This window comes from Schistocerca gregaria, chromosome 4 (assembly GCF_023897955.1).
Source record: "Schistocerca gregaria isolate iqSchGreg1 chromosome 4, iqSchGreg1.2, whole genome shotgun sequence".
In the NCBI taxonomy this organism is placed as follows: Eukaryota; Metazoa; Arthropoda; class Insecta; order Orthoptera; family Acrididae; genus Schistocerca; species Schistocerca gregaria.
Window position 1 is genome coordinate 549,366,634 of NC_064923.1, and position 21,274 is coordinate 549,387,907.

General features: G+C 36.5%; 1 protein-coding gene across 2 annotated transcripts in view; it reads left to right on the forward strand.

The window, feature by feature from the left end:
* LOC126268106 (WW domain-containing adapter protein with coiled-coil homolog) overlaps window positions 1–20,603 on the forward strand; it is a 95,462-nt gene extending 74,859 nt beyond the window's left edge. For both annotated transcript variants that reach the window (XM_049973620.1, XM_049973619.1), the window contains 3 exons: window positions 15,736–15,914; window positions 18,495–18,622; window positions 18,698–20,603. In XM_049973620.1, coding sequence (XP_049829577.1) covers window positions 15,736–15,914; window positions 18,495–18,622; window positions 18,698–18,776 — 386 coding nt within the window. In that variant the 3' untranslated portion in view covers window positions 18,777–20,603. The remainder of the gene's footprint in view (window positions 1–15,735; window positions 15,915–18,494; window positions 18,623–18,697) is intronic.
* The last annotated feature ends 671 nt before the right edge of the window (window positions 20,604–21,274 follow it).

Genomic DNA, 21,274 nt, shown 5'->3' on the forward strand with positions numbered 1-21,274 from the left:
TAATTAATTTTATTTATCTTTATTCATCCAGGGATAGTCTCACAATGATAAGATTTGTCAAGGTAACACAATGCAAAACGATAGGTAAAAAAATACAACACATGGTATACATAACATGCTTTGAGTATAGGATAGGTAGCCTATGAGGATCAGACAAGTGATCAGCTGTGTGAAGCATTGCTGTATTTGCCTGTGATAATGTCTCCTGTTGCTGCACTTCCATCAGATTTGGCTGTAAAGTGGTTGTATAAAGTAGGCTATTTTAAATGATGTGGTCCACACAAAATTTTCAGTCCAAATACTTCAGTTGCCTTTATTGTTGAATAACCTACAGTGTATGCCAAGATAGAGATGCATTGACTTTAATTTATGCACAGATGAACAGCTAGACACATACTGCACATGATAGACGACCTATATTGTGTTTGTAAGAGTGCGGTAACCTAACACTTAAAGTGGCACACAAGTTTTCATGTCCCAAGTAAAACATTAATAAATTTTCTTATTATATTGCCCTTCCAAGTATATAGTCACATCAAAATGAAAGTGATGTCCACAGTATGCATAATTCGAATATAACATAGTTCATTACTAATGTCATAGTTCACAGAGTATGTTATTTATTGTCTAATCCAATGCATTATCCAATGTCTAAACAAAAACCCACAAAGATTTTTACAAAGTAGTTATGTATACAGATCCAATATTTTGTTACTACGTAAACTGGGCAGAAACTTATAATACAAAGAATTACAAGCTATTAAAAATTCAGTGAAATACAGAATCATATACCATATAATAAAAAATGTATTTCAATACCAGAATGCTTGTCCCTGAAAATCAGAAGTTATATAGCAAGAAGAGAAAAAACAATTCGAAATGTAACACTTCCTTCATTTTACAAAAGGAGTGAATCCCTCATCTTCCACTCATTTCAGTGATTTCTTCTTACATAATTAAGTTCCACTGTTTAACTTAACTGAAGTTGGGTCCATGCCTTTACAGGTCGAAATGGGTTGTCCCATGCCCTCCATTTTCACCAGTATCCTGGGAGGTGGTTACCCTCAGTCATTGTATATGAAAAGCAAAACAAAATATCCTACTTTAGGGTATACAGAATTGTTTCAATTTTCGCAGATGTATTTGTTATGTAATCTCACATAAATATACAATGTATTCCTCAATATGTCACAATAGTTTACTTATAAAGATAATATAAAGTGAATGGAATCTGTTCAGTGTACTCTTGTACTTTGACTCAAATAATTATCTACAATATTGGAAAAGACAGATTGCTACTTAACATAAAGAAGGCGTGTTAAGTTGCAGACAGGCACAATTAAGACACTGACATAAAGCTTTCGGCCACAGCCTTCATCAGTAAGAGAAAGCACACAACGATTTACACACGCAAGCAAGCACACCTTATGCACACATGACCACCAACTCCAGCATCTTGGGCTGGAATGCAACCACCACATGGAATGCAAGCAACAATCTGGAAGGGTTCCATTTGCGCAGTTCAGAAAAGCTGGTGGTGGAGGGAATAATCCAAACGGCCTGAGTGATGAAGCAGCCACTGAAATAAAGTGTGTTGTGTTTAGCTGGATGTTGTGCCAAAGGGTGGTCCATTTTGCTCTTGGACACAGTTTGGTGGTGGCTGTTCGTCTTGGTGGTTAGCTGGTTTGTAGTCATACCAATATAAAAAGCCGTTCAGTGGTTGTAGCAGAGCTGGTAAACGAGATGGCTGCTTTCACAGGTGCCCTGGCCCCAGATGGGATAGGACAAGCCTGTGATAGGGCTAGAGTAGGAAGTGTTGAGTGAGTGGATTGGGCAGGTTTTGCTCTTGTCTTCCATACCGGGGTATGATCCATGTCGCAAGAGGTCGGGATTGGGAGTGGCGTAAGAATAAACTAGGATGTTGTAGAGGTTGGGTGGGTGATGGAACACTGCTTCAGGAGTGCTGGAAGTATCTTGGGTATGATGTCCCTCATTTCAGGGCATGATAATAGATAATAAAAGCCCTGGCAATAAAAGTGGTTCAGTGTTTCCAGTCCGGGGTGGTACAGGATAACAAAGGGGACACTCCTTTGTAGTATCTCAAGTCTTTGAACCCAAAATTAATGTTTTCAATTTGTATTTCAACTGATCAAGCCCTTGTTTTATTTATTACAAAGAGAACAAAACCATTATCACAATGCCAGTACATAATTACTAGTCAAATCGAATTACATTACTTCATGTAAATTAGATTACTACCTTCACCTACTAGTTAATAAGCAAAAATATTTTTCCTTCTTGTATCATTGCCTTAAGCCAGTCACTACCCAGAATACAAATTGTCATTTCCAACAGCATGTGAAGCCAAATAGGTAGCAGTATATAAATAATCGTTTTCAACCAGCTTCCTTTTTCAGTGTCATGAATTACACATACAAATATTATGAATTTTTGCCTATCTCAAACACATTTTCATTACAACAAAACTATATCTATCTGTATATAGTGAGCATTACATTAATCATTTGTCTGTTAATTCCATCATTGCCTACTAGTTCTGATTTTGTTATCTATAGGAGTGCATTCTCAAAAATTACTCTATTGCAAAGACAGGCTTCTCACCCATCAATACCCTAACACAGTCTTCATTACAATCATTACTTAATTACTTTTGTGATGCACCATTGTACTCCATTATTACCTCATTGCCCAGTTATTTAAGAAGTAAACACCTGATTTGCTCCTCAAATCCAAAAAAATCTACAGAACTGTACTAAACAGTAACAGATTCCAGTATTATACATAAAAACATTACTCTCATAACATAACAGACAACATGTCAGTTGCTAAAATATTTAGGTCACTGTATTCTATCATATTACTTTAAGTTGAGGCTAGAACTGGGCAATATGGATACAAATTTTGCTTTTCCTTTCCATATGCATCACTGTAGAGAACCATTCTCCAGCTTCAGTTTTACTTATTGCTGCCGGAAGTGCTGTAGCATGACACATTTTCACACAGATGGACAAATATATCCATAACTCCACTGAGCACAAACTTTGTTAGCACAAAATAGTACTAAACCATGTATTCAAGATTTACTCTTTTGCTGCGGCACAAATTCCTACCAACTCCGAACATTAGCTGATCCTTCGGATCTTAAATACGATTTTCAGATATTTGAACTTTTTTCACTTACCATTCAGCGGCCTACTTTTTGGCTGGCAAATTTATTAATGCTGAAACGAAATTCTCCCTATGACTTTTAAAATTAAAATGAATAAAACACACAACCAAGTACCATATGCTGTGTATATTGTCCTCACTTCCATATTCTTAAAGTTCCATCACTTCTGATAACTAAGCCAATATAAACTAGCAGTACAGAAGAAACTGAAATGTCCCCATACCGAAGCTCATGCCACAGCCGAAGGCCATTACTGATCCATTTACAAGCTACTGATAAGATGGTAGAAGAGGTTGAGTGGCTCAGGAATAAGGATGAATGAGAACACTCAACTTGGGGAAATATTATTGCCACACAGATAATTGAATACAGAACACTGAACCCTCTACTTCATTATAGGTTCACAGTGAGACCCCCCTGCTCTCATCTAATTTTACTACTGATCTCGGGCCAACAACTGTCTCTCAGAGGCTCTACTAGACCGTTAAAGAACACCATAAATTCTTTGATCATCCACCCCCAGCAGATACAAATACACTGCCCATCATATTTATTTCTTTCTTTGACATTTGCATTCAAAATTGTTCTTTATGCATTTGCTTTGAAAATAAATTCCTGATTCTTACCCCTACAAATTGCTTGCTGTACACCTTAACTAAAAACTTTCCAAATACTACTCTTTGTAAGCTGTTCATTCCTTATGTCTCTAACTTGAGAACCAGTTTCTTTGATTTGATGACTTGTCTCCTCTCAGTTAACCCATGCTTATGTACCTTGAATTTACTAATTGCATATCACTTACCTTATTGCTAATTATCAAAGCTGTACATTATTTACCAACAAGATCATTAACTTTATCAACACTTCAGTTTACTACCTATACGCACATCTTTTCCGCACCAAAAAACATCGAATTTACACCAGTGTTCTGATAGACCTGCAGATCCTGAACCATAACATCCACAACTCACAACCAATCCGTTATCATAATTGCCGCCACCACCACCACCACCACCACCACCACCACCACCACCACCACCTATAACAGTATTTATGTCCATCTTTATCTGTACTACCCCCAAATCAACTACTACTTCGTCAACCTTCTCACTTACTGTCAGCACGCATTCTGTTTCAACATCACCAAATGTCACATCATTCACATAAACATTCTCTTTACTATGGTTAAAAGAAGTTTGGTTCTGCTTTGGTTAAGTCAGCCAAAATCAATTTCTTCCATTCCTTAATTGCAGTTATTTTTAATCACATTTTATTTTTCTTCATCAAACAGCTTTGCACTGAAACTACGTAATTATTTATACTTTCAATACTGTTGTCCAGTTTTGGATGCAGAACTGTCAAAACACATTCTGATGCTACTTCTAATATCACTATAATTTTTTTTCTCTATTTGTGTTTAAACTAACCATGTTTGAATTTGCTCTTAATTATTTTCCACACAAATTGCAACTGCCGTTGTGTTGCTGCTTGTAACCTCCACATTGGTTCAGCTCTCATTATTTACATTCACTCCACCTTGCGTCGTTAGATTGTCATGCTGTGGACTGTGATGTCAGTTGCATGGTGCTTAGCAGCTGTCCAATACAGTTTAGAGGTTTTTTGTTTATTCTGCGGGAAATGTAAAGTCAAGCTGACTCTTTTTCCATGATTATGTATAGATTTATTAGTGCAGTAAGAATGCCCAGTTTTTTAAATAGCTCTTTATAATGAGCCCAACTACTACTTCCAGTTATATTTCTTATGACAGTTTTCTACAGTTCAAAAATCATATCCATTTTGTGACTTTGAACTCTAGGAAAGAATGTTGTAGCTAAGAACTTTCTGTGTAGGCATAATATATCGTCACAAGACATTGGCTTTTACAGACTGATGCTAAAATCATAAAAGTGTAACATGCTGATAATGTCCTTCTTGCATGTATCTTGGTATTTTCATTCCGTGTTAGTTGACAAACATTGTTCATCCCTAAAACTTCGTGTTTGCTACACAATCTATAGATTTATCATCTGTTTTTGAAGTTAGAGTTGCTTCTACTCTTTATGCTGAAGCACAAATGCTGTTAGTTTTCTTAATGTTCAAAATTAATTTATTACATACTGCACGATTCTAAACATCTTTGAGTGTTTAATTTGCTTTCTCTAATAAGAGTTCTGATATTTAATCAATGACTGTGATGATGCAGTCATTGTCAAAGGGAACGTTTACTCCTTGTCCTATATTATCTGGAATGTCAGTTACATATACTAAGAACAGAACTGGACCCAGTACACTACTCGGAGGAACACCTGTGTTTAGCTCTTATCTGATAATTGTTTTTCTAAAAGTTTATACATGTCTGCTGATACTGAATTATTTCCAGCTTTTGCACCCTCTTTCCAGGAAAGGACTGAAACCATTCTTTTGCTGTTCGCCTTATACTTATGAGGGAACCTCCCCATCATACATCTGTCAGATTTAGTGGTAAAATGGGCCACTGGATAGCTCATCAGAAACTGAACACAGATCGAGCACGAAAACAGGAAAGGGGGTGTGCTGAACTATGAAAAAAAAGAGAAAACAAAAACAGTGTACAGTCCAAGCTTAATAAGTAAAACATCAAATTAATTGGCAGAGCCACAGTGTCGTGGTTAATTGGTACGATGTTTGATTGTAAGGTGGGTGAGTCACGTTCATAACTCCCTCATACCACTTATTTTTAATTTTAATTTTTTTCCCCACAACATTATGACTGTCCAACTGGTCATTGAAATGTTCATTGTCTTTCTGTAGACTTGGCAGTTATCTTACTGTACAGTGGTTATAGAATATGAGTTATGGGGTAAGGACACATTACTATCGCAAGTAAATGTGATGAATAGTAGGAGCAGGCGAGGTACCTCATAGTTGCCTTACAGAAATGAAAATAAATAAATAGATGGATGTGACCTTTCATCTCTGGTTCATTAAATTTATCCAGTCCCAGTTCCTTATTTTCCAACTTTTCTCCAGTTTGTTCAGTTTTAATCTGTTGTCCACAATGAATAAACTAGGGTCAGTCCACATCTGCTTTCAGAAATATTTTGCAGTTTATCATCTGGTTCTGGCATTTGCTCTATCCTTACGTAATAAGACTGAAACCTTCTCGTATCTCCATGTTTCTTCTATGTATGTAACTTTCTTAAATGATTCTCAAACGATGTGTTAGAAATTATTTAATTACATTCCGTGAAAAATTCTGGCAAGCAAACAGTGAGGTGGCATAGTGGTTAGCACACTGGACTTGTATTCGGGAGGATGGCGGTTCAAACCCACATCTAGCCATCCTGATGTAGGTTTTCCATGATTTCCCTAAATTGCTTCAGGAAAATAACAGGATGGTTCTTTTGGAAGGGGCATGGCAGACTTCCTTCCCCATCCTTTCGTAATCTGTTGGGACCGATGATGTAACTGTTTGGTCTCCTCCCCCCCAAACCAACTAACCAATCACTCTGCCAAACAACTTCCCCTTTCCCTTCTATTATCTAGTATATGTTCTTCTGTTTTTTCTTCCCTTTTGTTTCCTATTGTTGAATTTGTCTACTGCCAGTTAAATTTTCATCTCCCTTAACTAACTGAATAGTTTGTTTGGTGCCATCATAGATTCTTTTAATTTCTTCATCTGTGGAGCTTGTTGGTAAATAAACATATACTACTGTGGAAGGAGTTGGCTTTATGCCTATCTTGACTACACTAAGGCATCCAAACACTGCACATTGTATGTTACCCACATTCCTATTTTCTTATTCATTTTAGACTTGCTCATGGACTACATCAATTTGATTTTATATTGATAAAGTTGAGCTCACCTCACCAGTAATCCTGTTCATGCTGCCACTACACTCCAAAAATCCCCACTGTGTTTTACTTACACTGATCCCGTTCCATTTTTGAATTCTCTGACCAACCTACCAGATTAAAGGATTTGACATTCTACACTCTTCTCATAGAGCCCCTAGATTTGTTTTTCGTAATGTCATCCCTGTGATTACTTCTTGGGCAGAGATTTGAATGAGCAATATTTTAACTTCAATATAATTTGTTGTTGTTGTTGTTGATGTCTTCAGTCCAGAGACTGGTTTGATGCACCTCTCCTTGCTTACTCTATCATGTGCAAAACTTCATCTCCCAGTACCTACTGCAGCCTACAGCCTTCTGAATCTGGTTAGTGTATTCATCTCTTGGTCTCCCTCTATGATTTTTACCCTCCGTGCTGCCCTCCAATACTAAATTGGTGATCCCTAGATGTCTCGGAACATGTCCTACCAACCCATCACTTCTTCTAGTCAAGTTGTGCCACAAACTTCTCTTCTCCCCAATCCTATTCAATACCTCCTCATTAGTTATGTGATCTACCCATCTAATCTTCAGCATTCTTCTGTAGCACCACATTTCGAAAGCTTCTATCCTCTTCTTGTCTAAACTATTTATCGTCCACGTTTCACTTCCATACATGGCTACACTCCATACAAATACTTTCAGAAATGACTTCCTGACATTTAAATCTGTACTCAGTGTTAACAAATTTTTCTTCTTCAGAAACGCTTTCCTTGCCATTGCCAGTCTACATTTTATATCCTTCCTACTTCGACCATCGTCAGTTATTTTGCTCCCCAAATAGCAAAACTCTTTTACTAATTTTAGCGTCTCATTTCTTAATCTAATTCCCTCAGCATCACTTGACTTAATTCGACTACATTCCATGATCCTCGTTTTCCTTTTGTTGATGTTCATCTTATATCCGCCTTTCAAGACACTGTCCATTCCATTCAGCTGCTCTTCCAGGTCCTTTGCTGTCTCTGACGGAATTACAATGTCATCAGCGAACCTCAAATTTTTTACTACTTCTCTGTGGATTTTAATTCCTACTTCGAATTTTTCTTTCGTTTCCTTTACTGCATGCTCAATATACAGATTGAATAACATTGGGAGTAGGATACAACCCTGTCTCACTGCCTTCCCAACCATTGCTTGTCTTTCATGTCCCTCGACTCTCTTTAACTGCCATCTGGTTTCTGTACAAATTGTAAATAGACGTTCTCTCCCTGTATTTGACCCCTGCCACCTTCAGAATTTGAAAGAGTATTCCAGTCAATATTGTCACAAGCTTTCGCTAAGTTTACAAATGCTGGAAACGTAGGTTTGCCTTTTCTTAATCTTTCTTCTAAGATAAGTCGTAGGGTCAGTATTGCCTCACCTGTTCCAACATTTCTGTGGAATCCAAACAGATCTTCTCTGAGGTTGGCTTCTACCAGTTTTTCCATTTGTCTCTTAAGAATTCGTCGTAGTATTTTGCAAAGGTGGCTTAATAAACTGATGGTTCGATAATTTTCACATCTGTCAACACCTGATTTCTTTAGGATTGGAGTTATTATATTCTTCTTGAAGTCTGAGGGTATTTCGCCTGTCTCATACACCTTGCTCACCAGATGGTAGAGTTTTGTCAGGACTGGCTCTCCCAAGGCTATCAGTAGTTCTAATGGAATGTTGTCTACTCCTTGAGCGTTTTTTTCCACTTTGGTCTTCCAGTACTCTGTCAAACTCTTTATGCAGTATCATATCTCCCATTTCATAATCATCTATTTCCTCTTCCATTTCCAAAATATTGTCTGCAAGAACATTGCCCTTGCATAGACCCTCTATATACTCCTTCCACCTTTCTGCTTTCCCTTCTTTGCTTAGAACTGGGTTTCAATATGAGCTCTTGATATTCAAACAAGTGGTTCTCTTTTCTCCAAAGGTCTCTTTAATTTTCCTGTAGGCAGTATCTATCTTACCCCTAGTGAGATAAGCCTCTACATCCTTGCATTTCTCCTCTAGCCACCCCTGCTTAGCCATTTTGCTCTTCCTGTTGATTTCATTTTTGAGATGTTGGTATTCCTTTTTGCCTGCTTCATTTACTGCATTTTTATATTTTCTCCTTTCATCAGTTAAATTCAGTATTTCTTCTGTTACCAAGGATTTCTATAAGCCCTCATATTTTTACCTACTTGATCCTCTGCTGCCTTCACTATTTCATCTCTCAAAGCTACCCACTCTTCTTCTTCTGTATTTCTTTCCCCCCTTCTTGTCAATTGTTCCCTAGTGCTCTCTCTGAAACTTTCTACAACCTCTGGTTCTTTCAGTTTATCCAGGTCCTATCTCCTTAAATTCCCACCTTTTTGCAGTTTCTTCAGTTTTAATCTACAGTTCATAACCAATAGATTGTGGTCAGAGACCACATCTGCCCCTGGAAATGTCTTACAGTTTAAAACCTGGTTCCTAAATCTCTGTCTTACCATTATATAATCTATCTGAAACCTTTCAGTATCTCCAGGGTTCTTTCATCTCTACAACCTTCTTTTATGATTCTTGAACCATTCTTTGCTATGATTAAGTTATGCTCTGTGCAAAATTCTACCAGGCGGCTTCCTCTTTCATTCCTTACCCCCATTCCGTATTCACGTACTACATTTCCTTCTCTTCCTTTTCCTACTGTTGAATTCCAGTCACCCATGACTATTAAATGTTCGTCTCCCTTCACTAACAACAATAATTTAATTAAGGATGCCATCATCGTTCAGCCATAGAGGGGAGTTGCATGTCTTTTTGAAACACATTGGCTTTAGTTTCCTCTTGTATTAAACTGTTTGCAGTGTCAACACAGCAGGGCCATCTTGGCTAATTTTAAAAGGCCAGATCAGTTACTCATCCAGACAGTTGCACCTGCAACTAATGGAAGGACGTCTGCCTGTCTTCAGGATCTACAGATTGGCTTTGCCTCTCTAAGTGCCACTTCATTATGGTTGCATCTGTGATGTGGCTGCCTATGTTGCTTAGGCACACAAGCCATCCCACTTTGGCAGGTAAAATTGACCCACGTACAGTTTTCGTTCATAATGCACAGATGTAACCCTGGCCTGAGACTAGTAATGCATTTCTATTACAGGTGGACAGGTAGCATTAGGTTTCGAGGAGTGCGCTTGCTCTTTCTTTGTTGACCCTTCTTTAACTGTGACTGCCTGACAATGAGTTGCACAGTGCATACTGTCCTTGTTGTTACCTGTATTTTTATGCCTACTCAGCAACAATGTTCATTAAAATACATTAGCCTAAGTAACAGTACTTTACACATTTTACAACACTGGCTGAGCACTGTTGTATGTACTGTGGTTGGTTGTGCAGTAACATCCGTACTGTAGGGAACCCACTTGGGTGTCATTCATTTTAAAGTGTTCTATGTATGTACTGTACAAATGTTACTGTGTGTTTCTTAATGTTTTAATTCATACATTACAATGAGTGGTAGATGCTAGAGAAAATTTGTGTGTTTGAATGTGCAACTGGAGACTTTAAAAAGACAGGACAGAGGAGATACAGTGAAAAAACTTGCTGGTGAGTTTGGAGTTGGTGAAGTGATATTTGGATATTGGCGTAGAAACAAAGACACAATATAAAATTTTCATCAAGCAAATGTTCTATTTTGTTATTTCAAAAGAATTTTGTGAAGAAATCAGTGTGTGAAAAAACATGTGAAGCCTTGTTTCTTTTACTCAGCAAAGATAAAAAGGAAATCAAATTTCATGGCTTATTCAGCAAGAAAAAGCTGTATTTTTTAGAAATGAGTTAAAGGAAGCTGAGAAAGACTTTACTGCAAGTTCAGGATAGTTGGATAGATGGAAGAAGCAATATGGCACAAGGCAGAGTGAAATTTGTGGTGTGAAAACTTTCTGCAGATTCTCAGACTGTTACACGGTTTTGGGAGAAATTAAGAAAACTTACACTGGAAGAAAAGCTTATTTCTGATAATATGTGTAACTGTGATGAAACATGGCTGAATTTTAAAATGCTTTCATCCAAAACTTTAGTCTCAAAAGAAGAAAAGGCTGCCCCCGTGCTACAGAAAATGTAAAGAAAGGTTAACAGTTCTTGCTGCATTGAATGCAAGTGGTGGAGACCATAAACTGTAGCTGCTGGTAATGGGGAAGTCTGCTAAGCCCAGGGCTTCAAAAAACATCACTGCTTGTTACACAAGTACACCAAAAATCTGCTTGGATGGACAAAAAAAATTTTCCGAAGTGGCTAAATTGTCCATGTACATATGTGATTGCTGCATTTGCTAATGACCACCTCTCTGTTTGCAAGTGCATTAGGTATTTACATTACATACAGGGTGTTTCCGTAAGAGCATGCAAAAATGTAATGGGACATAGAAAATGAATGATCCATTGAATAATTTGAAGTAGGCAACGTGGGCTTGGAAAAGCAAACTTAGAAATATGGAAGTAAACTTCTGTACTGCTTTGTGTAGCATTACTGTTTTCCACCTTATTCACAACTAACATGGTACAAGTTTGCACATACTGTGCTGTTTATTTATATGAACATTCTTTATTTCCTGCGAGGAAACAGATGATGAGTCTGATTACTGGGAAGTCAGGATGCAGGGTTTTGTGTACTTTACTTGTCCGAAAGGTGGCTGTTATCTTGTATTTACATTGTCCAATGACAGAAATTGCTATGAAAGAATGACAGACTCATTCATTATTCAGTGCTATTCAGAGAGGTACAGTAAAATACAACTGAGCAGTACCAGTACAGTTTTGCAGAACTCACAGGGGAAGTATGTTATAATTGCTGTAACATTTGGCTGGTATTGTAGGCAACAATCTCATTGGACCATATCTTCTAACTGGCAGTCTGAATGGCCATCTGTACTTGAGGTTTGTGCAGAGAGTTCTTTGTGATCTGCTGGTGATTATACCCTTGGCTGTTCGTGAGAGGATGTGGATACAGCATATGATGGTGCGCTGCCTACTTCAATGTGGGTGTCCACAATTATCTCATTGCAGTGTTTCCTGGATGCTGGATTGAAAGGGGAGATCATGTTCCATGGCCTGCAAGGTCACCTAACCTGATGAGTCCCCTTGATTATTTCCTATGGAGATACTTAGTCACTTGTGTATGAGACCCCAGTGGATACAGAGATGGAATTAGTTGCCAGAATTGTAGCTGCCTGTGATGTTACTCAAAGCGCCCCAGGGATAGTTGTCATGGTGCATTAGAATCTTTTGTGCCAGTGTCATTTTGGCATTGGGGTTGATGGCTGTCAGTTTCAGCACTTTTTGTAAGATACAGTATGAATGATATGTTCATTGTGTCAGTGATTGTATTTGCAGTTAACTGTAACTGATGCAAATAAAAAAAGTACATAGTAACGAGATTTTATTCCTATTATCTCCTTAAGCTGGCTTCTGTAGCCCCAGGTTCCCTATCTCAAATTGTTCAGTGGAGTATCCTCCATGTCGTGTTAAATTTTTGCCTGCTCTTACATAAACACCCTGTATAAACAGTACATCCTAGGCTTTCCTGTTCAATATAATTTCTTCTCATTAACTTTAAGTTAAGTATTACTGTATGATGTGTAACGGAGTGGGTAAATAGTATATTAAATTCATTTTCCTTCTTAATTTACATATGGTTTTTGGGCAGAAAGATTCTTGAAACTCTTCTGCACGAACCCGAATATGTTTAATTTTCCCAGGGTAATCACTATGAGAGGTTGTGTTGGGACTTAAGGGGTTCTAGACTACTTTTGGAATTCGAATTCTTAGATTTGCTTTGTTATAATTCCAGTCTTGGGTAACAGTGTTCATTTGTAACCAGGTTATTAATTTTGATTGTCATTACCAATCTTCAGCCCTGAGTAAAAACGTGTTGCATTATGTATATCATGCTATTACATGTGATGGTGCAGTCAACATAATTAGCTATTACAGCTTCATCAAACGAATAAATTCATGGTATGTAGAGAGCACCATTGAAATGTACGTACTGCATGTGAAGAGAGATTGTTGGACGGAGAGTCTTTCTTCATGTGCAGTATGTACACTACAGTGGTACACTTTACATACTATTTTATTTGTTTGCAAAGCCAAATGGCTAATGATGTTGGTTGCACCATCACATGTAGTAGTGTGATATGTAACAAGGCTTTACTTAAGTCTGGAGATGGTCATTACCAAATAAAATTAATAACCTGATTACAAATAAACAAAATAAACATTGTAATACATGGCTGGAATTATAATAAAGCAAATGTTTTGTTGGCTCTCTGGAAGTGTTTTAGTGACTATTCCACAACTTGTAAAGAGGGGCTTTTAGAATTTTGTGAACCATGCTGTCTGTGATTAGGGCATACCCAAAGATGGCATCACACATGCAAAACACACACATCATAATACACTTTTTGTTTTTAAAAAAAGTCTTGTCCATCTGCTGTATTAATCCTACATCATCTGGATCCCTAACCAACAAGCAGGAATCAAGAACTTATATAACAAATAATTTGTGACTTGCCTGTTTCATGGATGAATAAATTTTCCTTAGGGCTCTTCTGAAGAATCTGTACAACATCCAGGTTTCCTGCAACTAGTTTTATGTTATCATTCCACCTTGTCAGTCTTGATGCATATTACTGTGTATTTGATAGTTACTGTTTCCAGTGATTGTTAGTTATGTAATCAAACAATAAAGGGTGTTTCATCCCATTATTCATAGGTGTTTCATTTCCTTATGTACGTGCATTAAGTGATAACCTCTTTGCTGACTATAGTTTGGCTGATTGTGCCAATACATGAGAAATACTTTCTGGAATTTGAAGTAGATGTGTGAGCAACATTGTTGGTAACTCTCCCTTTGAAGTTCTGTGTAGACGGGGCTGGAGATCCCTTTTTGTTTGTCATATTATTGGAATGTTTCATGGCGTTATTAGCTTCACATAATCAATGAAAAAAGTTACATCGTTTGTGAGTGACAAATTGTAATATGAAGTGCAATAGGGATTTAGTTGTCATCCAATATTTTCCAAACATTTTGCACATATGTTAAGCTAGCACCTCTGCGATTATCCACGATGGATGTGTTGGAAATGGGCGATAAATGATTATTGTGAGCTAAGAACTGTGACAGAAGTCTAGTGATGTGGGTGGGGCAAATGCCCAGTGGGCAGGATATTTATAAATGGGCATTTGTCCGAAAATTTATCCAAAGCAATTTTAAATACCCAAAATCTGGACTTTTATAAAAGAACTTTAAGGTTTGACTACTAGAATGTATAATTTACCAATTATAATAAGGGATTAGACAAAATGCCCATTATTAAAATTTAGTAAATGTTTACACCTAAACATATGTATGTCATTTGTTGCCTTTGAAACAACGAACAAAGGGAAAGAAGAGAGAAGCAATTTAATTTTTGTTTTTATTTTTGCTATTGTTCAAACTTGCTGTACCAAGGAACCAGCTCTCTCTCTCTCTCTCTCTCTCTCTCTCTCTCTCTCTCTCTCTCACTCACTCACTCACTCACTCACACACACACACACATACACACATACCCATGTGGAAGTTTCTTTATAGTATAAAAGAAAGTTGTCCTTAGGTCATTGCTTTGTAGTGTGAAACACTTTATAATTCGTGTCAAATCTCTGAATATTATTGAAGGGTGATGATTGAATATAGCAAAATTATTACTGAATGTATTAAATAACTGGCATGTATTTCTTGGTGATAAATGTATTGTTAAATATTGAACTGTTTCCAGTGGGGGTAATGCTTTGTCAGATATAGCAATGTTTGAGACACTGTAGTTTCCTGTTTTGCTGCTTTCTTTATCTATTTTCATTATGACTGCACTGCTATGGAGATAAAATGAGAACACTAACATAAAAAGGTTTAATAACAAGAATCGATGCCCAAGATGCTGGAGTCACTGGATCGAGATACTAGTCTATTCGTAGAGAATCTGGGATTCTTGGAATCATGGAGTCAGAATCAGAACATGAAACATGCCTATTTAAAATTGTTACAGATAATTTTTTTACTATAATTCTTTGCAGCAGTACAGTATAACTAGAAATACTACCTACAGCCTAGGTACTTAATATAAATTAATTTTATTTCAAAAATTAATTTTAAACTTGAATGTTATTTCTATTTTTATTATGTACTTATGTACTACCCCAAGAATTGACATCATTTAAGACGTAAAAAGTTATGCTTACAGTCCAATTTATTTCCCCCAATAACTCTCCCCAACTCTTAAGCAGCTTTTTCAACTCTTGTTACCCAACCACTGCAGAAGTAAGTGTTGCAAAACACCTTTTCCAGTAAAGAATATTCACCCTCCTTTTTTTTAAAAAAAAAAAAAAGTAGCGCCATTTACCAGTCTTCAAAATACATAAACGCCTGGACATTTGCAAATTTTGGGCATTTGCTCCAACTTGTTGGCCAGGCATTTTACACCACTAGGCACAGCTGCAGCATACAGTATTCCTATTGTATCAATTACTTTTTCTTCAGTAAGATGAAAGTGTTGTGCTTTTTTTTCAGTCAATTTAATTTTCACTGTTTGAATGGCTTTGTTGTTTGTTGTTTTACCAATATGTAGGAAAAATTGAGAGATGCTGATGGTACAGTTTAGTGTCTCAAATTGCAGCTCACACTGTATGTTCACTATATTTTTGTTTCAGTGGCAAGTCCGCCCAGTAACCTGAGCTCCTTGCAGAATTTGGGCACAGTAGGCAGTTGCAGTTCTTTACATGCACTGCGTCCACAAGGGACCCATTTGACACCAAGTTTGTTGAACCATTATCGTGATGACTTGGTCAATCATGTACGTGGCTGGCCTGCTGATGCTTTGGAAAAGCAGGTAAGGTGTCAGTGCGTGATGGAGTTGTTCAACACCATTATTAGGGTAGGTTACAGACATAATCAGACTAAACAGCTCAGGAGTGTGGTTAATTATCAGGTTGTTTACCATTTTAACATTAAAAATGTTCAGCTGCCATGGCTTGCAGCAGCAGAACTCATTCTTTGAATTAATTGTAAGAGACAAACCCCAAAGACATGGACAAATTAGCTGCATTCAGTAGTAAAGTTTAAATGACCTCCATCTAGAAAATTGTTACTGAAACTATTGTGGAAAGAAATTTGAAGCAGCATCCCTTCTGCGAAAATTGATTGAAAATTTTTGTGTCCATGTATATAGTAGAGAAAGTAATGCAGTAATATCTTGGAGATCTCCTAGGATGAATATATAGGGGAGGAAAATTACAATTTTTTCACTCTCTGATTTTTTTCATTTGCCAGAATAAAGAGGAGGTTAAGAAATGGTGCACACCAAAGCACAGAAAGTAAGGGGGAGGGGGGGGGGGGAAATACTATGCACTTACAACCCATGAATTATGCGCCAAAACTCCTCGAAATGTGCAATTAAATATGCTCTTCCTACCAATATATGCCTTTAAATATGCAGCTAAAATTCTTTAATTATGCATTTCTTGTAGATAAATTCTTTAAAATATGCATCTTATTTGGGAAAATTAAAGAATAACCATCAAATATTTTCAATAATGGCTATAATTCAATGAGTAAAGTGAACTATAACATATGTACTTACACAATAAGTTTGGTAAATTCTAAAAATTAGTTTGTTTGAACTACCAATATATTTTCCCTATTCTGTACAAGAAAATTTTTGTAATGGTCTGATAACATTTTCAATCTTGAAAATGATCGTTCAACATCACTTGACACTACAGGTAAAAATTAACATACAGCTAAATGACTTGCATTCTTTCACTCTGTAAATGGTGTTCCCTGTAACTGACACACTTCCATTTTTCTTTGGTTGGTGTTCAGAAACTACTTAAGTTTGGGAAAATTTTCATTTTTATACCACTTCGGCAAATATTATATGGTATAAATTCCACCTCTTTGCTGCAATCTGTGGTTTGTTCTGTGAAGCAGAAGCATACATATTCAGTCAGTGTCTTTTAGAAGCATTTCAGTTGTCTACACTATTTCCAAAGATAAAAACAAATTAATATAGAGATAGCTAGAGCAGAGAATCTTGAAAGAGTTGGGAGGCCTTAAGGAAGATGTATTGTGTTCACAAGGATATAATTGGTATGTTTGATTCCAGATCAGTGTAATACTTCGGTTAATACACAAATCGTTATGCACAGTGCATACTTAGATTTACATGAGACGACCACCACACTCGCTGTAGGCATCACAACATCTAACAAATTCTAGTATGCTCACAGTAATACTCGTAGCCATTTGAGAAGACAATCAAATATTGCAAGCACTGTATGGTCTCTCTGATCATGTCTGATATGCTCTACACTTCTTAAATATCTACCTGTGTTTCTAGATAAGACATCTGTAGCCTTAATCAACAGTTAATGTAGTCTCCATATAGGTCCTCACATTTTAATTAGAGAGGAAAATAAAATTTGACTGTGGGAGCATTGATTCCATTAAGTTCAATATTTGCCTTCTTATTGATGATTGAAGTGTGTGTGTGTGTGTGTGTGTGTGTGTGTGTTTGTGTGTGTTTGTGTGTGTGTGTGTGTGTGTGTTGGGGACGGGGGGGCTGCTTCAGTTTCTCACATTTGCATTCATGTATTTAGTTGGTATCTCCTTCTCTTAGTCCTTGAAATTATCATCATCATCATCTAAAGTAAATGTGCAATGGAGATACTGAATGATTTGATTGACTCACAGTGAATCAACAGAAAAGTCAGAAAGTATTCAGAGAGTGGAGTGAGCTTCATCACAGTTTTAAGTAAAGCCAAAACTATTCTGAGAATTAAAAACAGGTTGGAGATAAAAGAGAGTAAATAAAGTTCTGTGAGAATTTGAAAACGATAGATTAACAATTGAGGAGATAAGATATTGTCATATGTATGGTCACTTAAACTCAGTAGACTGAAATTGCTCATCCAGTGAATTGTTGGTACAACTGGTACCAAAACAAATTATAACAAAAGCCAAAACTATAGTGGTCCTTTGAAGGTGACTCACTGGAAGTCATTCCTGCACAGCTGCTCCTTTCAGTGATATATACAGAGAATGATGATAACAGAAGGGAAAAGCAACTAAAATCACTCAGTAGCAGGAACACTGCTGTGCTTGTTGGTGTATGTGCTATGTTCTGTAAACAATTGTGTGAGTAACCTACCACTCCATTTTCCTTTGGATTATTCCAAAGGTTGAGATGGTTAGCTGTATCAGATCCACAAAAGTGAATAAATTGCCCTAACAATGGAAGACACCAGAAGCTGATAGCTGTTTTTTGCTATGAAAATCCATTGTGCAGAAAGTCTGGACCTGTGGCTCTGTTCTAACAGCATCTGACCCACATCTTAGTTGAGATTTAATATTCAGTATTATATTTCATAAAAGTAGAAAATTTATGAATTTTTTTGTTGTTTTTAACCAGGCTCAAAAATTAAGTGAAGAAGGTTATACAATGGGTAGCCTGCAGTGTACACGAGTATCGGCAGAACTGAAAACTGCAAGGTCTATTGTTCGACTTACTGAAATCCAAGCGACGCTGCAAGAGCAAAGGTATCACATTTATAAGATTCTTAATTGGATTTCATTTTTTCATTTCTGTATTTAATTTGAAATTTCTTGTTGCAGGATATTGTTCTTGCGTCAACAAATCGAGACTTTGGAACAATTGAAATCTCAGAATTCCTTTATGTCTGATGATTCGTAGTGCAGTATGTGGAAGTGTGTGTGTGTGTGTGTGTGATATCACCGCACAATAAGGAAGTGGTTGCTCTTGCAGGGAAACTTTCTCCATTATTGTTCCTGCTGGCTACAGGTGCATTCTTGCTCTGTGTTGCTATGTTGGATTGGCAGATTTTGAGTGAACCAGCATTTATCTTGTATCTCATTTATAAAATGGCTGTCATGTAATTTTCCCTTTTTTTTATTGTAGATGGAGACTAAGTGGACTTCTTTTATGTAAAGGTTATATATTTCTTGGATTGCATGTATGCTGGGAAGATTACTGAAATTAGCTTTCCTGTGCTGTTGAGCTGCTTCAAGTAGTACTACATATGCACTGAAATTCAGATGCTAGATGAGTCGTAAATTATTTAATACTGTTGCAACCTGTATTAATTTTTTTACACTGACATTCTGTATGTGTGGCTGCTTGCAAGCTAGGTTTGGTTGGAGGACAAAGCCCTGCAGACAACTTGAAATGGTCAGGCGACCTAATGATTTAAGTTAGCTTTTTGTACATAACAATAAAATGAAATAGTTGTATGGACTTCTCAAGTTTCTCTTGCACTTCATATGTGTATATAGTTATGAAATGTGTGAGGTACGATGACTGTGTTACAAATTCCTGCTTATGAAGCAAAGCAACTTGTATATGTTGTTAATGTGGAATCATCCTCCATGGTTACTAAAAGAAATGTTGATTCTTCTTGTCTGCAGTTCTTGAGGAGTCCATAATTTTTCAGTTAGTGACGTCATATTGTTGATACAATAAAGGAAAAAATCTGAAAAAGAAATTCGGAGATACTTTCAATTGCCTCTGTAAGTGTAGTAGTCTAAAATTTCTTGTTACCAGAGTTTTCCCCAGTATCGAAATTTTTATCTACTTGTCTGTACATAAAATTAAATGCTGCTGGCTTTTAAAAATGATTTGAATGTTAGAATATTTTACCTCTTGTTCTGTGCAGAGACAGTAAACAATGGTATGCGAAAAAAGTGTACACACATTTCTGTATAAATCTTGATCAAGGAGACTGTAAAATAAATATACAATCTTATATGAACAGTCTTTAAGCATGCTGTACAGAGATTTTAGTGTCATTTGTTTCCATTGGAAACATTTTGTGAAGACTGCTGTTGCCGTTGGCACCAAGAATTGAAATAATATTGAAGTCATTAAGCAATCCTGGGTATTTAATAACACAATTCCTATTGTTACTATTGTTGTCATTATTGTTGCTGTATCAGTGTGGTATCCACTTCGACAGTGTTTTCTTTCCAGAGGTGAGAATTTATTGTTCTACTTGGGAGTTTCATAAAGTTTGGTTAAATGTGATCATTGGTAACAGTGTACATATCTGAAAGGTCTTTAAAGTTGACTGTTTGTTTTGAAAGTTTTTTTTTGGATTCTGACATAATTATTTGTAGTTTGTTGATGAGCAAGATTATTAGCATTTGAATGTTTGGAATTTTTGCTTTGTGGAGGTAGATTTAGTTCTAGCATTATTTGATGGGACAAGTAGAAAAAATTAAACCATTTGTGTAATTTACACAAATCTTTTTGCTACAGTCACTGTTGAGAAATAGCTACATGATATGTCAGAATTCTTTTCCAAGAATAATTATTTATACTCTGTATGCAGATAGCAGTTTTTTATTGACTGTTATCATTTGTCAAAGACTTTTTTTTCTCCTCTGCAGTAAATAGACTGTTTTATTGCATTTAATCTAAGAGTAAATGTTAGGTACCTGGGCCACAGCCTGTGGTGTTTAGAAGGAATAATTTTAATTAAACAATCTGTTTGTTGTTCTCCAATTATACCTTTATTAATGCCTATAAAGCAGAAAACCTGTCATGGAAATAGAAAGGACTATTCCTGTACTCTGTCCTTCGTGTTGTTCCTATTGATCCCAACCATCTGCAAAGTACCTCCTTTGTTAGTTCCTGCATAAGCTTTTGGATTTTGAAAAGTCATAAAAATAATTTGTCCTGTATTGATAAATATCAAAATAATACCTGTGGAAAATGATTTCTCAAGGTCACTCTTCACTATTCATATTGTCCATCATCTGCCCTCCAGAATTAACTTTAATGTTTATTCAATTTGATGCACCAGCAACAAAAGTGTTTCCATGAAAATATTCTGATACACTGTGTGAACTGAAAGACACAATGCATTCACAAACAGGATATATGATAAAGTAAATACTGCTAACATCCTATAATTCAGGCATTGAGAAATTATACATTACTGTGTAACAGGCTCAGTTTCTTTGGTAAATATCGAAATGTAGCTTCAAACCAAGTACTGGATGTGTATTTTTCCAGTATCTATCTCATTAGAAAGTTTTGGATTGTCTTGAATGCATTCAAGTTGTCCCAGCGTTAATAATTGTTCGCTAGTGTTGTTTTCATTCATAAAGTGACAATGGTATTTTAACAATTTATTCAGTAACTGCAAATTTTAGGAACAAAGCTTAAGAAGA